The sequence below is a fragment of the Corythoichthys intestinalis genome, chromosome 15 (genome assembly GCF_030265065.1).
Source record: "Corythoichthys intestinalis isolate RoL2023-P3 chromosome 15, ASM3026506v1, whole genome shotgun sequence".
Lineage (NCBI taxonomy): Eukaryota > Metazoa > Chordata > Actinopteri > Syngnathiformes > Syngnathidae > Corythoichthys > Corythoichthys intestinalis.
The window spans coordinates 24,080,834-24,104,534 of NC_080409.1; the positions used below are offsets into that span (position 1 = coordinate 24,080,834).

At 39.2% G+C, this 23,701-nt stretch overlaps 1 protein-coding gene across 5 annotated transcripts in view; it reads right to left on the reverse strand.

Moving 5' to 3' along the window:
• Positions 1-1,982: 1,982 nt before the first annotated feature.
• The window catches only part of LOC130930894 (CAP-Gly domain-containing linker protein 4-like), a 66,860-nt gene continuing 45,141 nt past the window's right edge, over positions 1,983-23,701 (reverse strand). For all 5 annotated transcript variants that reach the window (XM_057859173.1, XM_057859175.1, XM_057859171.1 and 2 more), the window contains exons 13-15: positions 12,437-12,504; positions 12,256-12,334; positions 1,983-4,381 (exon numbers count right to left, since the gene is read on the reverse strand). In XM_057859173.1, the coding sequence (XP_057715156.1) occupies positions 4,012-4,381; positions 12,256-12,334; positions 12,437-12,504 (517 nt within the window). In that variant the 3' untranslated portion in view covers positions 1,983-4,011. The remainder of the gene's footprint in view (positions 4,382-12,255; positions 12,335-12,436; positions 12,505-23,701) is intronic.

A 23,701-nucleotide genomic window follows, 5' to 3' on the forward strand; every position in this document is an offset into this window, starting at 1 on the left:
CAAACCTTGCTCTAGCCTATCACATTCCTGCTAAAACATACAGAGGAGTTTCACACAACCGTCACAACCACCATATTTGGAATACTAATTATGAGAGAAGTTTTTGACTTGAGTAGATTAAAGAACAGTCAAAGAAATGCTTACTGTCACAAATTAAATTTGTCAAAGGATACAAATGACAGCTTAATGACTGGCACTTTCATATTAAAGAAAATATTACCTTCATCTTAAATGGGGAAAGTAAATTTGTCTCTCATATTGCATTTGTTTTCTTTCATTTTCCTCTAATAGAAGGATCAACTGCACTTTTGATGTTATTTTATATATACTAGTCCTTCTCAAAAAATTAGCATATTGTGATAAAGTTCATTATTTTCTGTAATGTACTGATAAATATTAGACTTTCATATATTTTAGATTCATTACACACAACTGAAGTAGTTTAAGCCTTTTATTGTTTTGATATTGATGATTTTGGCAAAAAAGCCAAGAAAAAAACAAAAATCCCTATCTAAAAAAATTAGCATATTTCATCCGACCAATACAAAAAAGTGTTTTTTAAAACAAAAAAAGTCAACCTTCAATTAATTATATCAGCTATGCACTCAATACTTGGTCGGGAATCCTTTTGCAAAAATGACTGCTTCAATGCGGCGTGGCATGGAGGCAATCAGCCTGTGGCACTGCTGAAGTGTTATGGAGGCCCAGGATGCTTCGATAGTGGCCTTAAGCCCATCCACAGTGTTAGGTCTGGTGTCTCTCAATGTCCTCGTCACAATATCCCACAGATTCTCTATGGGGTTCAGGTCAGGAGAGTTGGCAGGCCAATTGAGCACAGTAACGCCATGGTCAGTAAACCATTTACCAGTGGTTTTGGCACTGTGAGGAGGTGCCAGGTCATGCTGAAAAATGCAATCTTCATCTCCATAAACCTTTTCAACAGATGGAAGCATGAAGTGCTCCAAAATCTCCTGATAGCTAGCTGCATTGACCCTGCCCTTGATAAAACACAGTAGACCAACACCAGCAGCTGACATGGCACCCCAGACCATCACTGACTGTGGGTACTTGATACTGGACTTCAGGCATTTTGGCATTTGCTTCTCCCCAGTCTTCCTCCAAACTCTGGCACCTTGATTTCCGAATGACATGAAAAATTTGCTTTCATCTGAAAAAAGTACTTTGGACCACTGAGCAACCGTCCAGTGCTGCTTCTCTGTAGCCCAGGTCAGGCGCTTCTGCCGCTGTTTCAGGTTCAAAAGTTGCTTGAACTGGGGAATGCGGCACCTGTAGCCTATTTCCAGCACACGCCAGTGCACGGTGGCTCTGGATGTTTCGACTCCAGACTCAGTCCACTGTTTCTGTAGGTCCCCCAAAGTCTGGAATAGGCCCTTCTCCACAATCTTTCTCAGGGTGCGGTCACCTCTTCTGGTTGTGCAGCGTTTCCTGCCACACTTTTTCCTTCCCACAGACAGACTTTTTCCTTCCCACAGACAGACTTTTTCCTTCCCACAGACTTCCCACTGAGGTGCCTTGATACAGCAATCTGAGAACAGCTTACTCGCTCAGAAATTTCTTTCTGTGTCATAGCCTATTGCTTGAGGGTGTCAATGATGGCCTTCTGGACAGCAGTCAGGTCGGCAGTCTTGCCCATGATTGCAGGTCCTGTGAGGTCTGGAATCGGCCCTTCTCCACAATCTTTCTCAGGGTGCGGTCACCTCTTCTGGTTGTGCAGCGTTTCCTGCCACACTTTTTCCTTCCCACAGACTTCCCACTGAGGTACCTTGATACAGCACTCTTGGAAAAGCCTATTCGCTCAGAAATTTCTTTCTGTGTCTTAGCCTCTTGCTTGAGGGTGTCTATGATGGCCTTCTGGATAGCAGTCAGGTCGGCGATGATTGCGGTTTTGAGTAAGGAACCAGGCTGGGAGTTTTTAAAAGCCTCAGGAATCTTTCGCAGGGTATTTGAGTTAATTCGTTGATTCAGATGATTAGGTTAGCAGCTTCTTTAGAGTACCTTTTCATTATATGCTAATTTTTTGAGATAGGGATTTTTGGTTTTTGTTGACTTTTTTGCCAAAATCATCAATATTAAAACAATAAAAGGCTTGAACTACTTCAGTTGTGTGTAATGAATCTAAAATAAATGAAAGTCTAATGTTTATCCTTGAATTAAGGCTGATAACCAATCAATAGGGTTATACTTCCCAGATCAACTTTAGAACTTAAGGATGATTGTATTTCTCCACTTGAGCTGCTCTAATTAAAAGTCAACTACAACTATGCCTCATGCTGCCTTTTTTAACATATGAATGCTTTGTGCTAAAATACATGCATTAAATTCTACTATTATCTTTAGACAAAGGAAATGAAATAAATTGATACACATGAAACAACTAGTTGCTGAATTCCCAGCTTCATATCACATCAGGTGATTGACCCTCGCGTATAATATACTCAAAACAATGAAAAAACTGTCATGTCTGGAAACAACATTTTAAGGTGCCAAATATTATAGATTTTTTTTTTTTTTTAATGCAAAAAAATGGAGTGCTTCTAGAAGATGCGCCACTGGAGCTATATTATCATAACAAAGTTGGAAATAGGCAAGAAATTAAAAAAAAAAAGGTGTGTACATTCCAGATATATAGTACATACTGTAATGTTAGCGGTGACCAGCTGAATGTATGCAGAAATACATTTTCAATGTAAAAGTTCTCTGCCATCAGATACAGTATATATGTAAATGAAATTATAACTATAGTATTTGTAGTATGCTGTATATACTGAACTATGTTATAATACTTAGAAGAAAGTCGCATTGTCTGCAACAGGTTTAATGCGATAAAAAACTTTAACCAACAAGATCCTAAGCATGTACTGTATATAGGATGGTCTGCCTGCATCTAGAAGTTCATTTTCTCATTTAAATCTTGTATATTTTCCTGTTAAAATGTGGGATTCAAACAGCTATTATAGAATACAATAGGATCACAAACAAAGGCTGCACACCAGAACACAATACACCGTGCAGTCTTTATGTAAATCGATGAAAATAATGTCTAACAGCGCAATCAGATTATAAATAGTGCAAGGCTTCATGTCTTATAAAATCCCTCCCACCAGTTCCCCTGGGAATTAAATGGAATTAATTAAATGCGAATTCCAAGCAAATTCAATAAAGTGCATTAATTTAATCTCCTAAACAATTACCGTATTGGCCCGAATATAAGACACTGTTTTTTGCATTGAAATAACACTGAAAAAGAGAGGGGGGGGTCGTCTCATATTCGCGGTCTAGACATTATCCCCATTCACGACGCTAGATGGCGCCAGATATCATTGAAGCGATGTTCTGTCATGACAGATCTCAGCTACTCTCCTCATTCACGATGCTAGATGGCGCCAGATATCATTGAAGTGATGTTCTATCATGACAAATCTCAGCTACTCTTTTTAGTTTAACCAGTTTGCATTATTTTATTGCAATGTTTTTCATTATTCAGATTTGTTTCAAGACTACAATTACAGTCAGACTTCACTTAATGCAGTTATTGCAATTTAGTTGTTTTATCACAATAGATTGGTTTATTTACATTTCAAAAACCAGAAGCCATTAATTTACGAATGTGATTGCACTGTGGTTTACATATTTAAATGTTTAGATATTATGATTTGAATGAGGCAAAATAACATGCTTTTTTCTCTCAAATATATTGTTATAATCATTTGTTTCGGATGTACTGTAATTATTCGCTGAATAAAAATTTATTTGGTGTTCAAAAAGTCTTTTTCAAACTTGAGTCTTGAAAAAGAGGGGGTCGTCTTATAATCAGGGCGGTCTTATATGCGGGCCAATACGGTACTAGTTCGGTTTGGGCTGTCAAAGCATTCTTTTTAAAAAGTAATGTATCTTACAAAAGGTATTGCAGATGATAAATGCTTTAGAAATGTTGGACAGTACATTTGATATTTCGCTTTTTTATTGTACCTTCTGGGAGAGTTCCATTTCTCAACTGTTTTCATCCACCAACCGGGAACCGTTAATCCCACGGTAGGTAACACGGCTAGGTCGAACAAGCACACCGTGACCTGGGCGGCAGGTGAAGTAGCGACGGCCGCCTACAGAACCATCGTTCTTTCCCTTAGGGCCTCGCAGCTCCAGACCCAGCCAAAGGCCTGGGGCAAAGTCAGTTGTGCCCATGTAACGGATGGAGGCCATTTCATTGGCACTGTTCAACAGGACCTGCATGCCCTCGTGGAGGCGGACCTGGTTGTCAGACCTGTAGACAGTCCCAGCGGTACTTCTGGGCATGCTGCTGATGCTGCTGCTGCCTCCGCTCAATGTGCTCCAGCGCCGACGATGAGGGTTGGATCGACTCCTTTACGTTGAGTAGGAGCGGGGCATAGGGGATAAAGTTAATTAGCATGCAGTAAATAGGATTAAAAAAAACATCCAGAATAGACTGACAGAAACTCAATACAATGCAATAGAGCCTCTAAGGTCGTGGAAACATTGGAGGTCATTGTTCCATTAGAAAAGTTAAAACTTTTATGTACATAATTCTGGTTATCCACAAATCACTGATAAGACTGAAAAAATACAAATGTATAATCGCCACATAATATAGACAATAGCGAAATTGAGCGAGTAACTGAGACTAAATTTTTAGGTGTAATACTGGATGAACAGTTGAATTGGAAGTCACAAATAAAGCACATAAAAACAAAACTGGCAAAAAGGGTTGGACTACTGAACAAAACAAAACCCTTTTTAAATTATAAAGCACGCCATATCTTGTTCTCTCTCTCTAATGCCATACCTCAGCTACTGTGTGGAGGTTTGGGGCAATACATATCCCAGCAATTTACAGTCACTTGTGGTACTTCAAAAAAAGGCAATAAGAATAGTGCACAAGGCTAAATACCTCGAACATACAAATAGACTGTTCTTGGAATCCAAGCAGTTAAAATTCCTGGATCTAGTCAAATTCAAAACGGCCATAATCATGTTCAAGGCACGGAAAAACGCATTACCTGGAAATATACAAGTTTTGTTTTCAAATAGACAAGGAGGGTATAATCTGAGAGGGGAGTTAAATTTCAAAAAGCAATACCACCGTACAACAAAAAAGAGTTTTTGTCCTTCAATTTTAGGTGTGGACTTGTGGAACAAACTTACTGAGGACCTAAAGAAAAGCGCTAATTTGAGCGTGTTTAAGAGAAAATACAAAGATCTTGTTTTCTGTAATTATAGAAATGAATTATGGTATTTATGTTGAGAAAATGTTGAGTGATGCCAACAAATGTTCTTTAGGCATTATTGAACTGTTGTGAATTGTATTTGTTTTGTCTGATTCATGCTGATGAGTATGTAGCGGACAAAGGGGTAGGAAGTTTTTACTTCTTCCTACTCCTTTTCGAATCTTATGTTTTGTTTGTATTCTTGTATATCCATAATGTGATGCATGTTTTCGAAATAAAGTTCAATCAAATAGTTTTTTTTTACATACACACAATTAATAGATAGACAACTAAGGCTAAGTTCACACAGCATGTCAATACCGATTTCTTTGCCCACATGTAGGGATGGGAATCAAAATCTGATTCCAATTCCGAACCGGTTCCTAGTGTTTCGAGGCCTCGACATCACAATGAAAAAGCCTTCACGATCCCTTTAACGATTCCTAAAGACGCGTACTGCATCATCACGTGACGTGACGCGTCTTGTTGCCCAGACGCATCCTGGACGCATCAAACTAGCATGGAGCCAAGAACCGCTGTTCCAAAGTTTGGCTATACTTCACCAGGAAAGAGGGTGAAAATGATAGGCTACGATAGTATAGCACGAGCATTGCAGCCGTAAACATAACAATGATCGTAGGTTCAAATGCTCGAAAGTGTGTCTTCACTTCACGAGGAAAAATAACAACAAAGCGACTTGCATTCATTCACGCATGAAAATCACTCACCTTTCGGCTAAATTCGCCATTTTGAAGTCAAAGAGGGTGACATACTTGAATTGTGTAGATCCGAGGACAAAATTTTTAAGAGGGGAGTCGTAATTCCATCTAACTAACTAACGAAATGTTTTATTAAAGTTGCTAAGCCTGTCGCGATATGAAATGAGTCCATTTGTCGCAAGATAAATAAAAATGACGATAATTTTCACGGCTGCGTTTTATCAACGCGTGTGTGCATGCATACATTTGTGTGTGCGTGTAGATGACTATTAGACTCCAGTTCATTTCACTGATGTTTATTAGTAATCAAAACGCCGTAGAATCACAGTTCAGACATACAAAATAAGGAAACACGTGTATATTAAACACTGTAAGCGTTATTGAGACGAATGGGGGAAAAAAAGACAACCTACTTTAGCCTGTTATAAAACATTGGCAGTCTTTTCCAAAACGCAAACTTGCGGTTAAAAGGTGACACTTCAAACATGAAAAATCACTGGTTAACATAATATGCAAACGAAAAAATTGAGGAAAAAAAACCCAAAAAACAATGAGTGACAGTGACACCACAAGCAAAGACGAAAAGTGATTTTGTGCGGAGTGTGAAGCTGTTAGCGATTTAGCGAAACATACTTCCGGTGTACATTTCAAAATAAAAGCACACCACGTTCATATTAATAACGATTTCTGGAGTTAATCCCACATACTTCAGAATTAATACTATAATATGTAAATAATATAATACTATAGAATTCAGATTCTACACTAAGAATAGCTTTAAAATGACACCCTTTTTGAAAAATATGATTGGCAATGAATATTATAATTATTATAATACTATCATCTATAGTAGTATACAATAATAATAATGCTAGATTTTTTAAAGAATTGTTTTGAATAATGTTGGAAAGGCTAAGTCAGTGTTCTGAATCTGTTTACATTCCATTCTTATGCACTAGTTAATGCTATGAGCATTTGACCTCATTGTTTATGTGTGATTAATTATTGTTATGTACATGTTTATTTGTACTTCAATAAAGCCAAAATGTTTTTGTGAATTAATAAGCGTCAACAAAAATTTCATTGCTAAATAAGTCAAAATAAAAAAAGGGGGGGGGATTATTAAAATAGTTGACTAATCGTAAAAATAGTCGGCTGACTAATCGGGAGAAAATTTGTCGTTTGGGACAGCCCTAGCGGAACATATTTCCTCCACACCCTTGTCACCTTTTTAACCCCTTACCCATTTTCATGCCTGGTAATTGCAAGGTGGAGATAACTGCGTCGGGAAGGAATACGACCAATATGCCAATATATTCCAATATTTTTTATTTCTATTAGAAAAATGTTTCAGTAAAATGTTACACATTCTTGTGTATTTTCTACATATTGTCACAGTTAACATTGAGGCTTTGGGCCTCTTTTGACCTTGTTGTGAGTTTGTAAGGTTGTGACTTCTGATTAAACAAACTCGATGCCAATCAAAACATTTGTTCTTCTTTTTCCCCAAATTAGAATCAATAAGAGAATTGATAAAGAATCGAATCGTTAAGCAATACCGATAATGGAATCGGAATCATAAAAATCCTATCAATTCCCATCCCTACCCATATGTGACGCATATCAGATTTTCTTCTCATGCAGTGTGAACAGTCCAATTCAGGTTTTTTCAAATCCGACCTGGGCTTTTTTCATATGTGTTAATAAATTGGATTAGCAAAGAAAGCGATGCGTCTGCAGTATAAACGCTCATCCGTACACCTTCAACATAGGTGCAGACGGGCAAAGGCATGAAAAGATACCTTTTCCTGTTTGACACTACTCATGACGCTATCAAGTTGAGAAAATGTTGACTTCAACAGCACAAAATCATCAAAACAGTCACAGCATGACAACAAAGACCTGCCAAAAGCGCTATATTTATTTCTGTAAACACACTGCGACATGTGGTGAATGTTGTCACTTGTTCTGTTCACTGTCAAGTCGCTTTTATTTTTGTAAAATCAAAGGCCGAACAAAAAAAAAATCTGAATTAACAAAATAATACATGATGCGCATTACACTCTGTTGTGCGTGGATAGCCTAATTTTGAAATCAGAAATCATTTGAAGACTTAAAAAGATAGACAATTTGCAATTTTGGCAGAGAAATATACCCAAATTATTTGCTTTAGCGGTCCTTGTCACATTTTGTGGTGGGCCGGATCTGGGCCAGGCCCTGGTGTTTAACCTGTAGTATAAAACAATGATCCCCAACCACCGGGCCGGGGACCGGTACCGGTCCGTGGTGCATTTGCTACCGGGCCGCGGAGAAATAATAAATAATTTCTTATCTACCGTAATCTGGCCTGTGCCTCTTCACACATCAATAAACCTGTCTACTCTATTGACTAATCAGAGTAGAGATGTGTGTACGTCACCATCTAGTGGTTGGCCGTCATTACTAGGGTGTTTTCTACACCTTTAGCAGCCCAGAATCAGTCAATGTAAATAGTAATGTTTGCTGATGTTGGATGTGTGCTGCAGGCGGCGACGTCTTGGGACAGCTTTTTTACGGGGTAAAGGCCACCTGCTGACAGAGGTGGGTAGAGTACCCAAAACTTTTACTCAAGTAAGAGTAGTGTTACTTCAAAATAATATTACTCAAGTAAAAGTAGTCATCCAAACAATGTACTCGAGTTCAAGCAAAAGAGTATCCAGTGAAAAAAATACTCAAGTAATGAGTAACATTGTGAGTAACTATTTATTTTTGTTTTGTTTTTTTAAAACAATTGTATTTTTTTTCTCTCAGCAAACTTACCTATATGAACTGTTGTTATAATGATACTGTACAGTAACCCATTACATAACCACATCAAGCCGAAGAAATACAAAAAAACCTCATTCAAATCCGGAGAGAGAGAGAGAGAGAGAGAGAAAAAAAAAGACAAAAATGAAGCATTATTTGTCCAAAGAGCATGGGTGCCCTCTAATGGAGAAAATAGTTCCTAGTTTGAATAGTAAATACAGTTCCTTCATAGTTACTCTTATGAAATTAATCATATCTCCTGTTTTTCCGTGGTCAATCGGTGCCAAATAAAAACTGGGAGAGAGGTTTAAATCCGCGCTTTCGAGTCATGTTGAGGGCAGCGCTCTATGTCAAATACGTCATTTTTTACGGTGCTTTAAAGATGCCATGTTATTGAACAGGCTGGCGCGTTCATTAGAGTTGGGTATCGAGCATCAATGGGATCCAGTTCTAACACTCCGATGCTCCCGGAATTGCTTGAGTTTTTACATTTCGATTCCATGTTTCGATGCCCTGACTGCAGAGCAGGAAAAAAATGCTGCCGAAAACATGAAGAAGCCTCAAGAAACGTGTGTTTGTGCATTGCAACTTGATTACAACCATGGACACGGTGCAGCGGCGCTCAAAGGTTTGGCTCAACTTTACTAAAAATAATGACCAGTCAGCTCAGTGACACATTTGCAACACAACTACATCATGCAAAGATGGCTGCACGGCCAATATGATTAAACACCTCCAGCTTCATGGAATACAAGTGCCAAGCTGAGTGCTGCGTATTTGACACGCAGCGCCGGTCCTCTAACCAGTCAGAACCAGGTAAGTAAAACAATAACATAAGTCTGTCTTCTGCTGCCCCCGCGACCCGACCCCAGATTGAGCAATAGATAATGGATGGATGGATAGAATAGTATGTGAATAAGTCGTAATATATCGTCGGGCTACGGTAGATATCATATATAGAACTAGATGCGAAATGACAGACTCGCCGCCGGCGTTAGTAAACAGCTGCCTTAAAGTCTTAAAATAATAAAGCAGTAGAGCGTTGCCGCCTCCGTTAAAATTAACAATATTAAAAGATCATCAAATTATAATAAATAGAAGAATTTATACTAATGCTTTGTCAAAGCCCCCAGCCAAGGTACATGTATGGAAAAAGAATATGTGTAGATGTTTTCTCCGAGAGCTTTTTCATAATAAGCATCTTTGTGAAAGTGCACTCCTGTGGAATAAAACTTCCTCATATTCAAGTTCAAAGACTGAGATTTATATACAAGTTAAAAATAGCTCTGTGAGAAGTTCATATGAATTAAAAAATCATCAAGAAGTTAGGACATTAATATAAACTATGCGATTTTAGTGAACCTGCATTTTTTTTTTTTTTGGGACCCCGCCTCTTAAAAGAATCGGAATCGAGAATCGTTCGGAACCGGAATCGACACGCGGAATCGGAATCGATCAATTTCAAACGATGCCCAACACCGAATGATCATAGATCGGCAAGCTTGCGTCTGATTAGTGCAGTACTTCTCAAATGGTGGGGCGCGCCCCCCCAGGGGGGCGCAGAGCGATGCCAGGGGGGGCGCGAGTGACCTCGGGGAACATGCTTTTATTGTTTTTTTATTTTTTTTGCCGTACTAGAATAAAGTGTACTTGCACATCCACTCCGTGGGTGGCAGTGGCGCTCTCATTTTCAAAGTGCGTGCAGTATTTTTGAAGTAAGCAAGAGCACACGGAAGAGACTCATGCAGAGCTGGACTCACGCAGCGACCCACTGTCTTCTTCGGTTCTCACGTGTCCGGCCGAGAAGTGCCGTTTTCGGCTTGGGATCGTCACGACCACCGCCCTCACCTACGGTTCTACCTCGGCCGCCGAGAATGCGCTTTTTTCGGGCCGTTTGCCTTTGACTTTTAATATAGTGGGAAATGAGGAAAGACCACTGTTTACTGAGTCTAAAAATGATTATAGCGGAGAAACCAAATCAGTTAAGACGCCACTTAAAGACATCCGACCTCAATCTCATTGATAAGCCGCTTGATTGTTTTTCAGCGAAAATGTGCCGAATATTGCCAATTGTCACAATCGTCCCGCTTTGTCAGTGTTATATCAGTAAACCAGTGAGCACTGTGGTGAATCAGCGAAAATAAAAACTTTCCTTCTGTCCAAAGACTTTTTTCCCCCCCTTCTATTCAGTTTTGTTTTTCGGTCAAATGTTTTGGCACGTTGTCCTGAAGAGTAAATGTTTCTAATCAATTTGAATTTGTTATTATTTACTGATTTTATTACATTTTATTTTTCAGTATCAAATGGTCAAAAATGTACCTTGAGTGTATTTTTACAGTTTGGATGTGACTTTTTTTTTTTTTTTTTTTTTTAACTTCAGGCAAATTGATGCGCGTTAAGTCTTTTCTGTTACAAGCAACACAATGTTAAAAAAGTTATACTTTATTATAAGTTGATCTATGTTACTTTTTTTCTTTAATAGAAAAAAAAGGACACAATGTTAGGCTGAGGCGTACTTATAATAGTAATATAGACGAATGATACTATTTACAGTGGTGGCAGAGAGTTGGGGGGGGGCGCGAAACATTTACGTCTTCCTTGGGGGGCGTAACAGAAAATAATTGAGAAGCACTGGATTAGTGTAATGGAGTCATGTGATTATTGTTGCGAACTTGCGATGTCTCATTGGTGAAATTATTACTAGACTACTCTTGGCATCGCTGGTAAAAAAAAATAAAAAAATAAATCTAATTGGTAGAATAAAGAGGAAAAATGTAATGACCCTTGTGTAGCCCAAAGTAGCTGAGTAAGAGTAGCATTTTTTTCTTCACAAATCTACTCAAGTAAAAGTAAAAAGTATGGCTTAGTAAAACTACTCTTAGAAGTACATTTTTCTTAAAAAGGTACTCAAATAAATGTAACGGAGTACATGTAACGCGTTACTACCCACCTCTGCCTGCTGAGCTAGAAGCGCCTACAACCAAGTCCATTCTGCATAATATGTGGCTAAAAGCTAGCAAACGAGGCAACAAAAGCGAATGCACTGAGAGCATCATACCTCGTGGCGAACTGTATTGCTAAAGCCAAGAAACCTTTCACGATTGGAGAAGAACTCATTATGCCTGGGACCAAGAATATTTGCCGTCAGGTTTTAGGAGAGGCCGTTGTTAAAATAGGTTGAGTCAGCGTATGGTGAGTTACATTTTCCCTGCACTTAAGGTTCGTTTTCAGCCCCATCAAGTTATTTTATATTTACTGTAATTTTCTGTCACACATTTCCGGTCCATGGGAGGAAAAAAGGCCCAGATCACACCTGTCTGTGGTGCAAAAAAGGATGGCGACAAGAGGATTATGTTTTTGGGGTTGGGAAGGAGAGAAATCAGAGTCCGACCATTGGCCCTGAACAAAACGCCATTGTTGCTCATAACTGTCATTTTTTCTGTAGCTGAAAATGATGGCAATCATCTGGAGAGATGTGTGAGTATGACACGAAAATGAAGACACACCTGGGCACAGGGCTTCTTCTGTTCTTCTCTTTAGGTGGAGCAATGGCAGATGATGTGCTGAAACTGCGACGAATCACCCCTGTATAGCAATCAGAAAAATCAAGTGTGTATATTCTGCCAAAACCCGACAAATGCAGAGACACGTTTCAGACGAGGGCTGCAATGTGGCAATTGCTCTCACCGCTGATTGATGTATGATTGAGATGTGACGAAGAGAGCTCTGAGAGGCAATCAACAGATCCGTGGATCCTGCGGGTGCGCAAAACAATAAACAGATGTAGCACAAGTAGTATAACATGATCATCCATGTAAATTCCACCAGCAGCAAAGTCACTTCTAATTCAGTAACTGCTAGTGTATACCATTTTAGTTTTCAAATAAAAATAGATTACTTCAGACGACGCTGGCTCTGACAGAAGCAAAAAGTGCTTCGACATGAATTTCTCCACTGTGAGAGTAATAGAGGATTATCTTATCTCCCTACAGCAAAAGAAACGTTGTTTGTTTTCCTAATGGCGTGTTGTAGCTGCTGACGGGAGAAGAAAAGGAAGGTTGGTTTAAACAGGGTGTTCACAGGAAAGAAAGTGAGATTCTCGCTATGACAAAGGTGCAGGAGTGAGGGTGGGGGAAAAAAGTATGGGCCTCAGGGTTAATTAGGAGGGGAAACACCAGAAAAAGACATGAAAAAGGTATTACAAACACAAAGGTTCTTCCTTGCCCAAAGCAGCTCTTACTTCACTGAAGGTGTAAATCGTAGATTAAAAGAAACAATGTTACGAGAGTAATGAAAGCAATAAAGAAATAAGGAGGAAAAACCTGGAAAGCCCCTGAGGGTCTAAGGAAAGCTGCCGTGGCAGAGCAAAAGCAACCCTACCTTGATTTGAAAGTAAAACCTGCAAAATCGTTTTTAAATGATACTACACCATAATTTATAACTGGCTTGTGACTATATATCGAAAAACGACTTTCTGCAGGCTCTACATAAATAGCTTCCTTAGCATTTGATATGCCTATTGAGTCATTGCTGTGGCTTGAGGCAAATCTAAAAGGTTTATGATGATAAAATGTTTCATTAAATTGTTGCAATGCAAAGTCATTCGCTAGCTCTTCATGGCGTGTACTCTTCAAAGCAAGATCCAAGATTATGATCAGCAAGACTAGCACATACTCCACTACGAGACTCATACAAAATTTAGACAAACGACACACAAATAGCCTCTTACAGGTAGGGGTGTGACAAAATATCGAAATGGTGATATATCGTGATACTTTGTATCCCAAAAGGTTATCGATATGCTCCTGCCAAGAATCAAGATATCGTTTTAAAAAGGTGTTACTGTCTAAAAATAAATAAATAAAAAGGAACCAACAAGTTTCTACCAAAATCTTCCACCATAATAGTGTCTCAGTTAACTCTAAAGCCTGAGTTATACTCCCGCGTTGCGGTGACGGCGCAGCGACTACGGCGTCATTCGACATTCGATAGTTCTGCGGTGAGGGAACGCGTTGCTCTGTAATTCACCGCCAAGCCACTAGAGGGATGTGGCGTTATGTTTGTACGGTTTTGGGGCATGCTTGTTCACTTCCGCTAGTCGGAGAAAAAATAAACAATGCAAGATGGAACTCTTGAAAGTAAATATTCTGCTCATCAACACTGAATAAATATTGAACATACAAATGTTGAGGGGCAGGCGACGCAGAAGACGGTTTCGAGGCGGTCTGGCCGACTTTTGATGCCGCACAGAGAGTTTTAGACTCGGGTGGAGAGAGCTAGCCGTGGCGGCTGGCTTCAAACTGGCGTCGAGCACTGCATTCAAGGTCTGCAAAGCCCTCCAGCCCGATTTGTTTGCCGTCTCCTACAACCAGCCAGTGGGAAGCCATAGCAGATTTCTGGCGTCTATGGAACTTCCCAAACTGCGTTGGGAGCCTTGATTTTAACGTTATCATAAAAAGCACCGAGGCACTCTCAATCAGTGATGATGTATCGTGTGTATGAACTGTCTGTTATTGAAAATTAAAAGATCAAAACAACTCTTTTGACACCAAATCTGTGCTTTATTCTTCATATACTTGAAGTGTGACACATAAATAAGTCACAGACTCACAGCAAACATATGTACACAGTAAATGTTGAAGTGCACCTACCAAAAATACGACATAAAGTGATAAAAAGTTGGCAGTTTTTGGCCGACTGGGTCACCGCTTCGTGTGGCCACTCGATTCCGAACACCCACGTCTCGGTGGTTCTTCCATTTTTTTTTTTTTTTCAATCGCCGACCTTGTCATTTGGCAATCACAATAATGTCTTGACGAGACTTGCTCTTCGATGATACCCCCGTCGGCTTGGTCCATTTTTGCGTGTAGAAAATAATGTCTGATTCTATTCTACAATGGCGGTGTTTTCGTGGTAAACCGGAAACAACAGTCTGAGCGGACCAATCACAGTCCGTTTTCGCCACGTCATACACGTCTAGGTGACGCGAAGGTTAGAAAATTCGAGAGGCGCGCGTCAGGCTACGTCGTAGGGTCGTAACTCGATTCTTCCTTGACAGCGTAGGTCTGACGCGGAAGTATAACTCGGCCTTGAGGCTGCATTGACGGTGCACGATGGCCAATCCATTTACACTGGGAACGTTCGTTCATTCGAAACCAGAGCATTCACAGTCATTCTGTCCGATTTTGAGGGCATTTACAGGTCATTTCCTGTTGAGTTTGAGTCACTGCCTATTCATTTGGGTCATTCCCAGGTCACTTTCTGTTCTGTAACTCAAAATAAACAGGAAGTGACCGATAAAATACCCCAAAATTAACAGGAAGTAAGTGAAAATCAACACGTAAATGACCTTAAATAGCCCAAAATTACCTTATTGCCTGGCATTGGCTGCCACTGACGGCCATAGACATTCAATCCGTTTGAAGTGGGAGGGATGGCAGCGAATGAACATTCGCCAGCCTCCCAGTTCAAATGGATTGGACGTCAACTAGTGATAAACGCATTCCAATTCACAGCAGAAGCTTGTTTTTCTGTTTATTAGTTGTTTGTAGAATATCCTAGAATGATTCCCTGACCAATGTATCGCTAATCGTTGTATCGCCATATCGTCAGATCATCGTTATCGTGAGCTTTGTATTGCAAATCGTATCTTATCGTTAGGTACCAAGAGGTTCCCACTCCTACTTACAGGTGTAACTGCTACTGGATGAACTGACTCATTCACATAAATCTACCAATTAGCGTATTTTCCGCATTATAAGGCGCATTGGAATATAAGGCAGATCTTCAATGAATTACCTATTTTAAAACTGTTTTCATATATATAGGGTGCACAGCATTATACGGCGCAGTAGTAGTAGTTGTTGGGGTTGCATGATGCATCCACTAGATCAGTGGTGTCCAAACTATTCCACATAGGGCCGCAGTGGGTGCGGGTTTTTGTTCAAACCCATCATGAGGACAACCTTTCACCAATCTGGTGTCTCACAAGTGTAATCAATTGATTGCAGTCAGGTGCTGCTTGTTTTAACGCAAACTTCATTGGTTAAACTCTCTGCGCTCGATTGGTAGGAACAAAAACCAGGACCCACAGCGGCCCTTGAGGACTGGTTTGGACACCCATGCACTAGATGAAGCTGTGCTGTAGGGAATGTCATTACATGATTGACCAATACTGATCCATATATAAGGCGCATCAGATTATGAGGCACTTCTGAGAAAATTGAAGGCTTTTAGGTGCCCCTTATAGTGAGGAAAATAAGGTTACTTAATAGTATAAAATGCTAATGGACGCAACAGTTACCTGTTTACTTTCAAACTTAGCTTGTTTAAAGAGATGAGTGATGTCCTGCACACTATGATCATATCACCATTTTGATATTTTGTCACACCCCTACTATGTCCAGGTCCTTCTCAAAAAAATTGCATATTGTGATAAAGTTAATTATTTTCTGTAATGTACTGATAAACATTAGACTTTCATATATTTTAGATTCATTACTCACAACTGTAGTAGTTCAAGCCTCTTATTGTTTTAATATTGAGGATTTTGGCAAAAAAAAAGTCAAGAAAAAGAAAAAAATCCCTATCTCAAAAAATTAGCATATCATGAAAAGGTGCTCTAAAGAAGCTACTAATCAATTGACTGAACGAATGAACTCAAAACTCCTGCGAAAAATTCCTGAGGCTTTTAAAAACTCCCAGCCTGGTTCATTACTCAAAACCGCAATCATGGGCAAGACTGCCGACCTGACTGCTGTCCAGAAGGCCATCATTGACACCCTCAAGCAATAGGCTATGACACAGAAAGAAATTTCTGAGCGAGTAGGCTGTTCTCAGAGTGCTGTATCAAGGCACCTCAGTGGGAAGTCTGTGGGAAGGAAAAAGTCTGTCTCTGGGAAGGAAAAAGTGTGGCAGGAAACGCTGCACAACCAGAAGAGGTGACCGCACCCTGAGAAAGATTGTGGAGAAGGGCCTATTCCAGACTTTGGGGGACCTACAGAAACAGTGAACTGTGCCTGGAGTAGAGACATCCAGAGCCACTGTGCACAGGCGTGTGCTGGAAATGGGCTACAGGTGCTGCATTCCCCAGGTCAAGCCACTTTTAAACCTGAAACAGCGGCAGAAACGCCTGACTTGGGCTACAGAGAAGCAGCACTGGACCGTTGCTCAGTGGTCCAAAGTACTTATTTCAGATGAAATCAAATTTTGCATGTCATTCGGAAATCAAGGTGCCAGAATTTGGAGCAAGACTTGGGAGAAGGAAATGCCAAAATGCCTGAAGTCCAGTGTCAAGTACCCACACTCAGTGATGGTCTGGGGTACCATGTCAGCTGCTGGTGTTGGTCTACTGTGTTTTATCAAGGGCAGGGTCAATGCAGCTAGGTATCAGGAGATTTTGGAGCACTTCATGCTTCCATCTTCTGAAAAGCTTTATGAAGATTTCATTTTTCAGCATGACCTGGTACCTGCTCACAGTGCCAAAACCACTGATAAACGGTTTACTGACCATGGTATTACTGTGCTCAATTGGCCTGCCAACTCTCCTGATCTGAACCCCATAGAGAATCTGTGGGGTATTGTGAAGAGGAAGTTGAGAGACACCAGACCCAACACTGTGGATGATCTTAAAGCCGCTATTGAAGCATTTTGGGCCTTCATAACACCTCAGCAATGCCACAGGCTGATTGCCTCTATGCCACGCCTCACTGAAGCAGTCATTTCTGCAAAAGGATTCCGGACAAAGTATTGAGTGAATAGCTGATATAATTAATTGAAAGTTGACTATTTTGTTTTAAAAAACGCTTTTTTGTATTGGTCGGATGAAATATGCAAATTTTTTTAGATAGGGATTTTTGTTATTTCTTGACTTTTTTTGCAAAATCATCAATATTAAAGCAATAAAAAGCTTAAACTACTTCAGTTGTGTGTAATGAATCTAAAATATATGAAAGTCTAATGTTTATCAGTACATTACAGAAAATAATGAACTTTATCACAATATGGTAATTTTTTGACCAGTATGTCTTTGATTCATTACTGAAAGGAGACTTCAGGGCGCTCCTCTTTCATCAGGAAACACTTCAAAAAACAAAGACGATGTAGAAATTGAGAACATTTTTGTTGGTTGGAGATGATTTTGTTTTTGTTTTTGTTTTTTGGGAATTTAGAGGATGAGTGCAGGCAGGTACATTTGAAAAAGATTTTTTTCACTGCTTTGGCGCAATCATTCACCGAGTCATTCTCGGCCAAATTTTCATTGGTCATCCTCACCTTTATACAGTGATCCCTTGTTTTTACCAGTTAATGGGGACCAGAACCCGCCGTGATAAGTGAAAAACTGCAAAGTAGCTAAAAAAAAAAAAAAAAAAAAGTTTATTTATTTTTTTGTGTTGAATTTATTTATTAGGATTTAGCAATTTAATTTAAAATTTAATTTTAATAAATACTTTTTAAGAACTTCAAATGTAATAATTTTGAATAAGTTTTAAACATGTTACTATTCCACCAAAAATATTTTAAACAGGAATAAAACATAAAAAAGCTTGGCTTTATTAAACGCTTCATTGAGTGAGTACACTCAAATCCGCTCAAGCTGCTCACTTGCACACAATGAGTTGCCACTGCAACTGTTTAACAAGTAATGCGGCGCTTTGAAGCTCACTTCTCTGGCAACATCAGACATCAACGTCTGTCAATCATTAAGTTTAATAAGCAAATCCAGTGCACTCACTGCCTGACCAACAAAGAGCAGGGAGAGGGAGGGAGAGAGGGAGGCTGGGAGGGAGAGGGAGATTACGCGATTGGCTTGGGACAGCTCATCTTTTTTTTTTTTAATTGAAAAAAAGTAGAGCGGGATCACTGTATTCCCTTTAAATTTGCTGTGCTAGAGGCACATCTTTACATGCCAGAAGAGGAACCTGATTTGCCAGAGTACGGTACAGTAGGTGTGCACTATATAACAACTGCAGACCTCAACATTGATGTAAGGTTGGCTGCAGAGATCATAGTTAGTAAGTAAGCACTTGGAGACCACCAGATGAATTATTTTCTATAATAAATCATGGGTTAATTGGTCATAATAATGACAACTAGTCTTTATTATAATTATTCTTTTTTGGCAGGACAGTGGATGACGAGGGATGCAAATAAATGCAAATCATAAAGTAAAAAAAAAAACAAAGTCATCCTGAATAAACATTGCAAAAATACATAAAACTTGAACCATGAAATAATAAATACTGAAATTGCATATTTAACTCATTGCCAACGATAGACATCCAATTTATTTAAACTGGGGGGACTGGCTGTGAATGCTCATCTTTCAGTTCCATTGACAGCCTTAGACGTCCACTCCATTTTGACTGGGAGGGGCAAAAGTACGTTCGTTCATATTGATTGGATGTCTAACGCCGTAAATGGTAGCCAATGAGTTAATGAAACATTCATTAATTTATTCAATTATGCATTTATTTTGGCACTCCAGCTCCTTTTTAAGTTTAGGCTTGCATAAAATCACACTCTGGATATTTTAATCTCCCATAATAAATGAATCAAGGACATGCAGATAAAGCCACATATTGCCAAAGGAGTGACAAATTATGTGAATTTTACTCTTACCACAGGATTGTAACTCCGAATTTAACACATGGGAATTGGTGTTAGCATTCACAAGCTGATCAAAGAAACCCTGACAAAGTTTAACATTTAAACAACATGCATGATGGTTAATTAGAGATTCAAGCATACTTCACACAATCAGGGAAGCTGACAATAGCTAAATGTGGGCCAGGACTGCAAGATTAATAGCAAACAAAGTTGGAAAAACCGCATCAATAGATGTATTTAATTGGCTGCTTTAAATCCAAGAGTGATCGATGATTTCTCCCAATAGCAGTACTTGACTCAGAGAAACTGATGACAGTGAACTTGAGACATTTAATGACAGCAGGAGTGTTTTCTATGGGAAAGAGAACCTTGCAATAGGTTCATGCAAAATAACGTAAATTCTTCATGTATGTTAGGTTTCTAATAGTGCTGCGATACAATATGACATTATATATTGCCCAAACAGAAAAAAAAAAAAAAAACTTTTGACATTTTACTTGTCATTATTGCTTAAAACCTTTTTCTGCAATACATATTTTGGCCAAGGTGGTCAATTTATCCTGACTTGATACATATATGGCATTCCATATGCCATAGTGGTACCACGTATCAACCTCAATATGTCCCGATCACCACGCAATAATAAGCCAAATGACTCCTCCTGCCAAACATACGTGAGTAAGCAAGCAAGACAATTGAAAATAACAGATAATCCACTAAGAACACAGACAGTACATTTCGCTCCAATATCCAAAATAATAATTATTTATTGATTAATTATTACATAGCAGTCTTGAAAGTCAAACCCACTACAGCAGTCAAGCATTTGTAGATAACTAGATATATTTGCATTTGAGCAAAAATACGTAAGCTACTGTGCTGCTTCGGTGTAGTTTAAGGTTGCAACACTAATTGATGCATTTATTTTATTTATTTAATAGGGACTGCACATTGATGAACATCTAAAAGATGTAAATATGCCATATTGTAGCAAAAAATGCTAATTTTCATCCGCAGTCCCTAGGCAGGTAACACAAAGACACAAAAAGACAAAAAAGAACAAAAAATTACAATAAAACAGCACAGTACAATAGGCTACTAAGAACCTAAAAATCAGTGATTGCAGGACTGGTTTACTTTCAACCACTGCTTGAGCTGAGTTTTGAAGGTTCGTATTGTGGGACACTCCCTGATGGCGAGTGGTAAACTGTTCAAGATTTTACTGGCTTTTACGGAGAGAATTGTGACCGAAGGCTGTTTCTCTGATTGGGACCTCAAAGTCCCCTCTAGAGGAGGCCCTGGTCCTGAGACCACTATGACCTTTTTTTTTTTTTTTTTTTTTTTTTTAAGGAGTCCGACATGGAAGGTGGGACGAGTCCATGTAACACTTTCTACATTAGACAAGCCGTTTTAAATGTTTCATTCTCAAGGCTCAATAAATAGTACTTTTTTTTTTTTTTAATGTTACACACATGGAATAACATTGGTTTTCTGGCAAAGACCTTTAACGATTTCTTGTAGAGTGATTCTATGTGACTGCATGTATTTACACCGGCCAGTTGCCAAAAAGTAATGCAATATTCAATGTGTGATAAAATCATTGCATCTAGAAACATTCTAGCAGCCCCAAGTGTTATGAAAGATCTTATTTGTTTAAAATTGTTCAGGTTGAATTTCACAGTAATACAAATTCTTTTAATATGGCTTTTAAAGTGCCTATGACACCAAAATGCACGTTTATTTAATATTTTACGTGGTATTTTATGCTCCTGAATGAAATGGAACGCTTGGATGTGTGTGGATTTAATTTTTGAATCCCGCGCTATGAAAATGAGTGACTTCCGGCTCCAGTCTCGGGTTGAGGACGGAAGCAAATATAACGTCACTCGGGTCCGCATCTCACAGTACAGCATTGCTTTATAGCATGCAGATGGACTGCGGATTCAGCCGATTTTGCAGATTAATTCGTTTATTTTTCGCATCATGCCAGCCAAGTGTGCTGCAGGTATTTGTTGCTGCCCCAGGGAGAGGCGTATGAGCCTTTTTGGGTTTCAAAAAGTTCCCGTTAACCCTCGGAGAATGGCCACAACAAGTCCAACAACTGCAGGACCATTGGAGTTACAAGGAATTGAGGAAACATTGTATTGTATTATGTCAAATACTGGGATCATGGCACACGTTTTAATACGGAGATGGCTTGCATACTGTGGCTGACAATGCTCCTTGTCAACAGAGAATGCAATTCGGCTGACGACTGGCGGCTTGTCACACACCCCCCGCGGTCCTTCGCATGCCCACCGGGAGAGCGCTCGGCTTTTTGCCCTCTTCATGTGCCCGGTGTTCTGTCAAATTTTCCACCCATCAGACATTGCAACTTTGTGTTAAAAATGGCCGCGAATACAGCAATTACAAAGTTAACACTAGAAACTTTCTTTACATAAAGGATAATGGACGGACATGTAGAAAAGTTCTCCTCAGACACATCCTGCCATGTTAGCTGCACAACAACTGCACGCCGCTCTCTCACTGTTTACGTCTTCACCGTGTAGTTAAGCATTAATTTACGCCATATTCCCATATTGTGTTGACCATGTGGCAGCTACGCGCTCCTCCGACGTCGGCCGGTTTGTCCGGCGGTCATTCTCCAGCTGTTCCCGCCAGCAAACGAGCTCTCCTGTCTGCAGCAGGGGAATGACAAGCTGTAACTTGCTCGCAGCCGGGGGGATTGCCGATCGGCGAGGAGAATTGACAACCCTGCCACCGTGTGACATAAACCGGGGTAGTTTTCTGTGATTTTTCGCTTCGAAAGGCGAGAATAAGACTTTGAAACATCACTTGGTTCGGATTAGCATGTCGGCTAGCTGTTACGCCTCCTGGTTTGTTTACGCTCCCCGAAGTTGGGGCAGGGAAATGACAAAAGCCGGACTAACTTGGTGGCAAAAAGGTGCAAAAAGTCGACAGTTTTGACCATTATAGAGTAACTTTGCCATGTCATACTGAATAAATGCATTTTTAATATTTCTAGGGCTGTCAAACGATTAAAATTTTCAATCGAGTTAATTACAGCTTAAAAATTAATTAATCGTAATTAATCGCTATTCAAACCATCTATAAAATATGCCATATATTTCTGTAAATTATTGTCGGAATGGAAAGATAAGACACAAGATGGATATATACTGTACATTCAACATACGGTACACAAGTACTGCATTTGTTTATTTATAACAATAAATCAACAAGATGGCATTAACATTATTAACATTCTGTTAAAGCGATCCATGGATAGAAAGACTTATAGTTCTTAAAAGATAAATGTAAGTACAAGTTATATAAATTTTATATTAAAACCCCTCTTAATGTTTTCGTTTTAATAAAATGTGTAAAATTTTCAATCAAAAAAATGAACTAGTAGCCCACCATTGTTGATGTCAATAATTACACAATGCTCATGGGTGTTTAAGCCCATAAAATCAGTCGCACCCAAGCACCAGCAGAGGGCGACAAAACTCCAAAAAACACAAGTAACAAGTTGGCATTGCACTGTGCTGTCATTTTAATCTGTTTGAGCGGGTCAGGTGCGTTAATTGCATCAAATATTTTAACATGGTTAATTAAAAAAATTAATTACCGCCCGTTAACGCGATAATTTTGACAGCCCGAAATATTTCATATTCCATTTAGCACAAGGCTGATATTTTTTTCATGACCATACGATTCATTTAGCAATTGGGGAAAAATACTTTGATAAAAAGAATATCCTGTAAAAATATTGGAGTAGAGAGATTGAAACAATGACATTTTGCAGCTCTATTCATCACATTTTCCTCGTTCTGAATAATTCCCCCAAATGGGCTGAATTCTAAATCAGATGAAACCATGACCCTGCCGACGTCATCCTCCTATTGGAGACGTTAAAGCGCGATAATGAAAGGCAGGGGCTAAACGGCAGATTAAAAGACTAATTTCTCGCTGCGCTATGCCAAATTGTTGTATATAGTCGAATCGTCTCAAAATTCTCAAGATTGTAATGCAATAAATAACAATGCTATTTAAGACTTTTTACATCCTGACACAGGCACTTTAAAAGACAATGTGGAATCAAGTTACACACCAAGGTACTTCAATTCAGAGATAATTTGTTGTTCCTGTCCTCCCGAAAATACACCTGAATGTTTGATGTCCATACATTTATTATAGGTCAGTTTAATGTTCATTCAAAAATAACACGAGTTGCATAACTGTTGTATAATCATCAAAAATAATTTAAAAAGTGGGCGGCTGTACATTATATTCTGTCCGTTTCGGCATGGGATTTTTCTGAGTACTCCGGTTTCCTCCCAC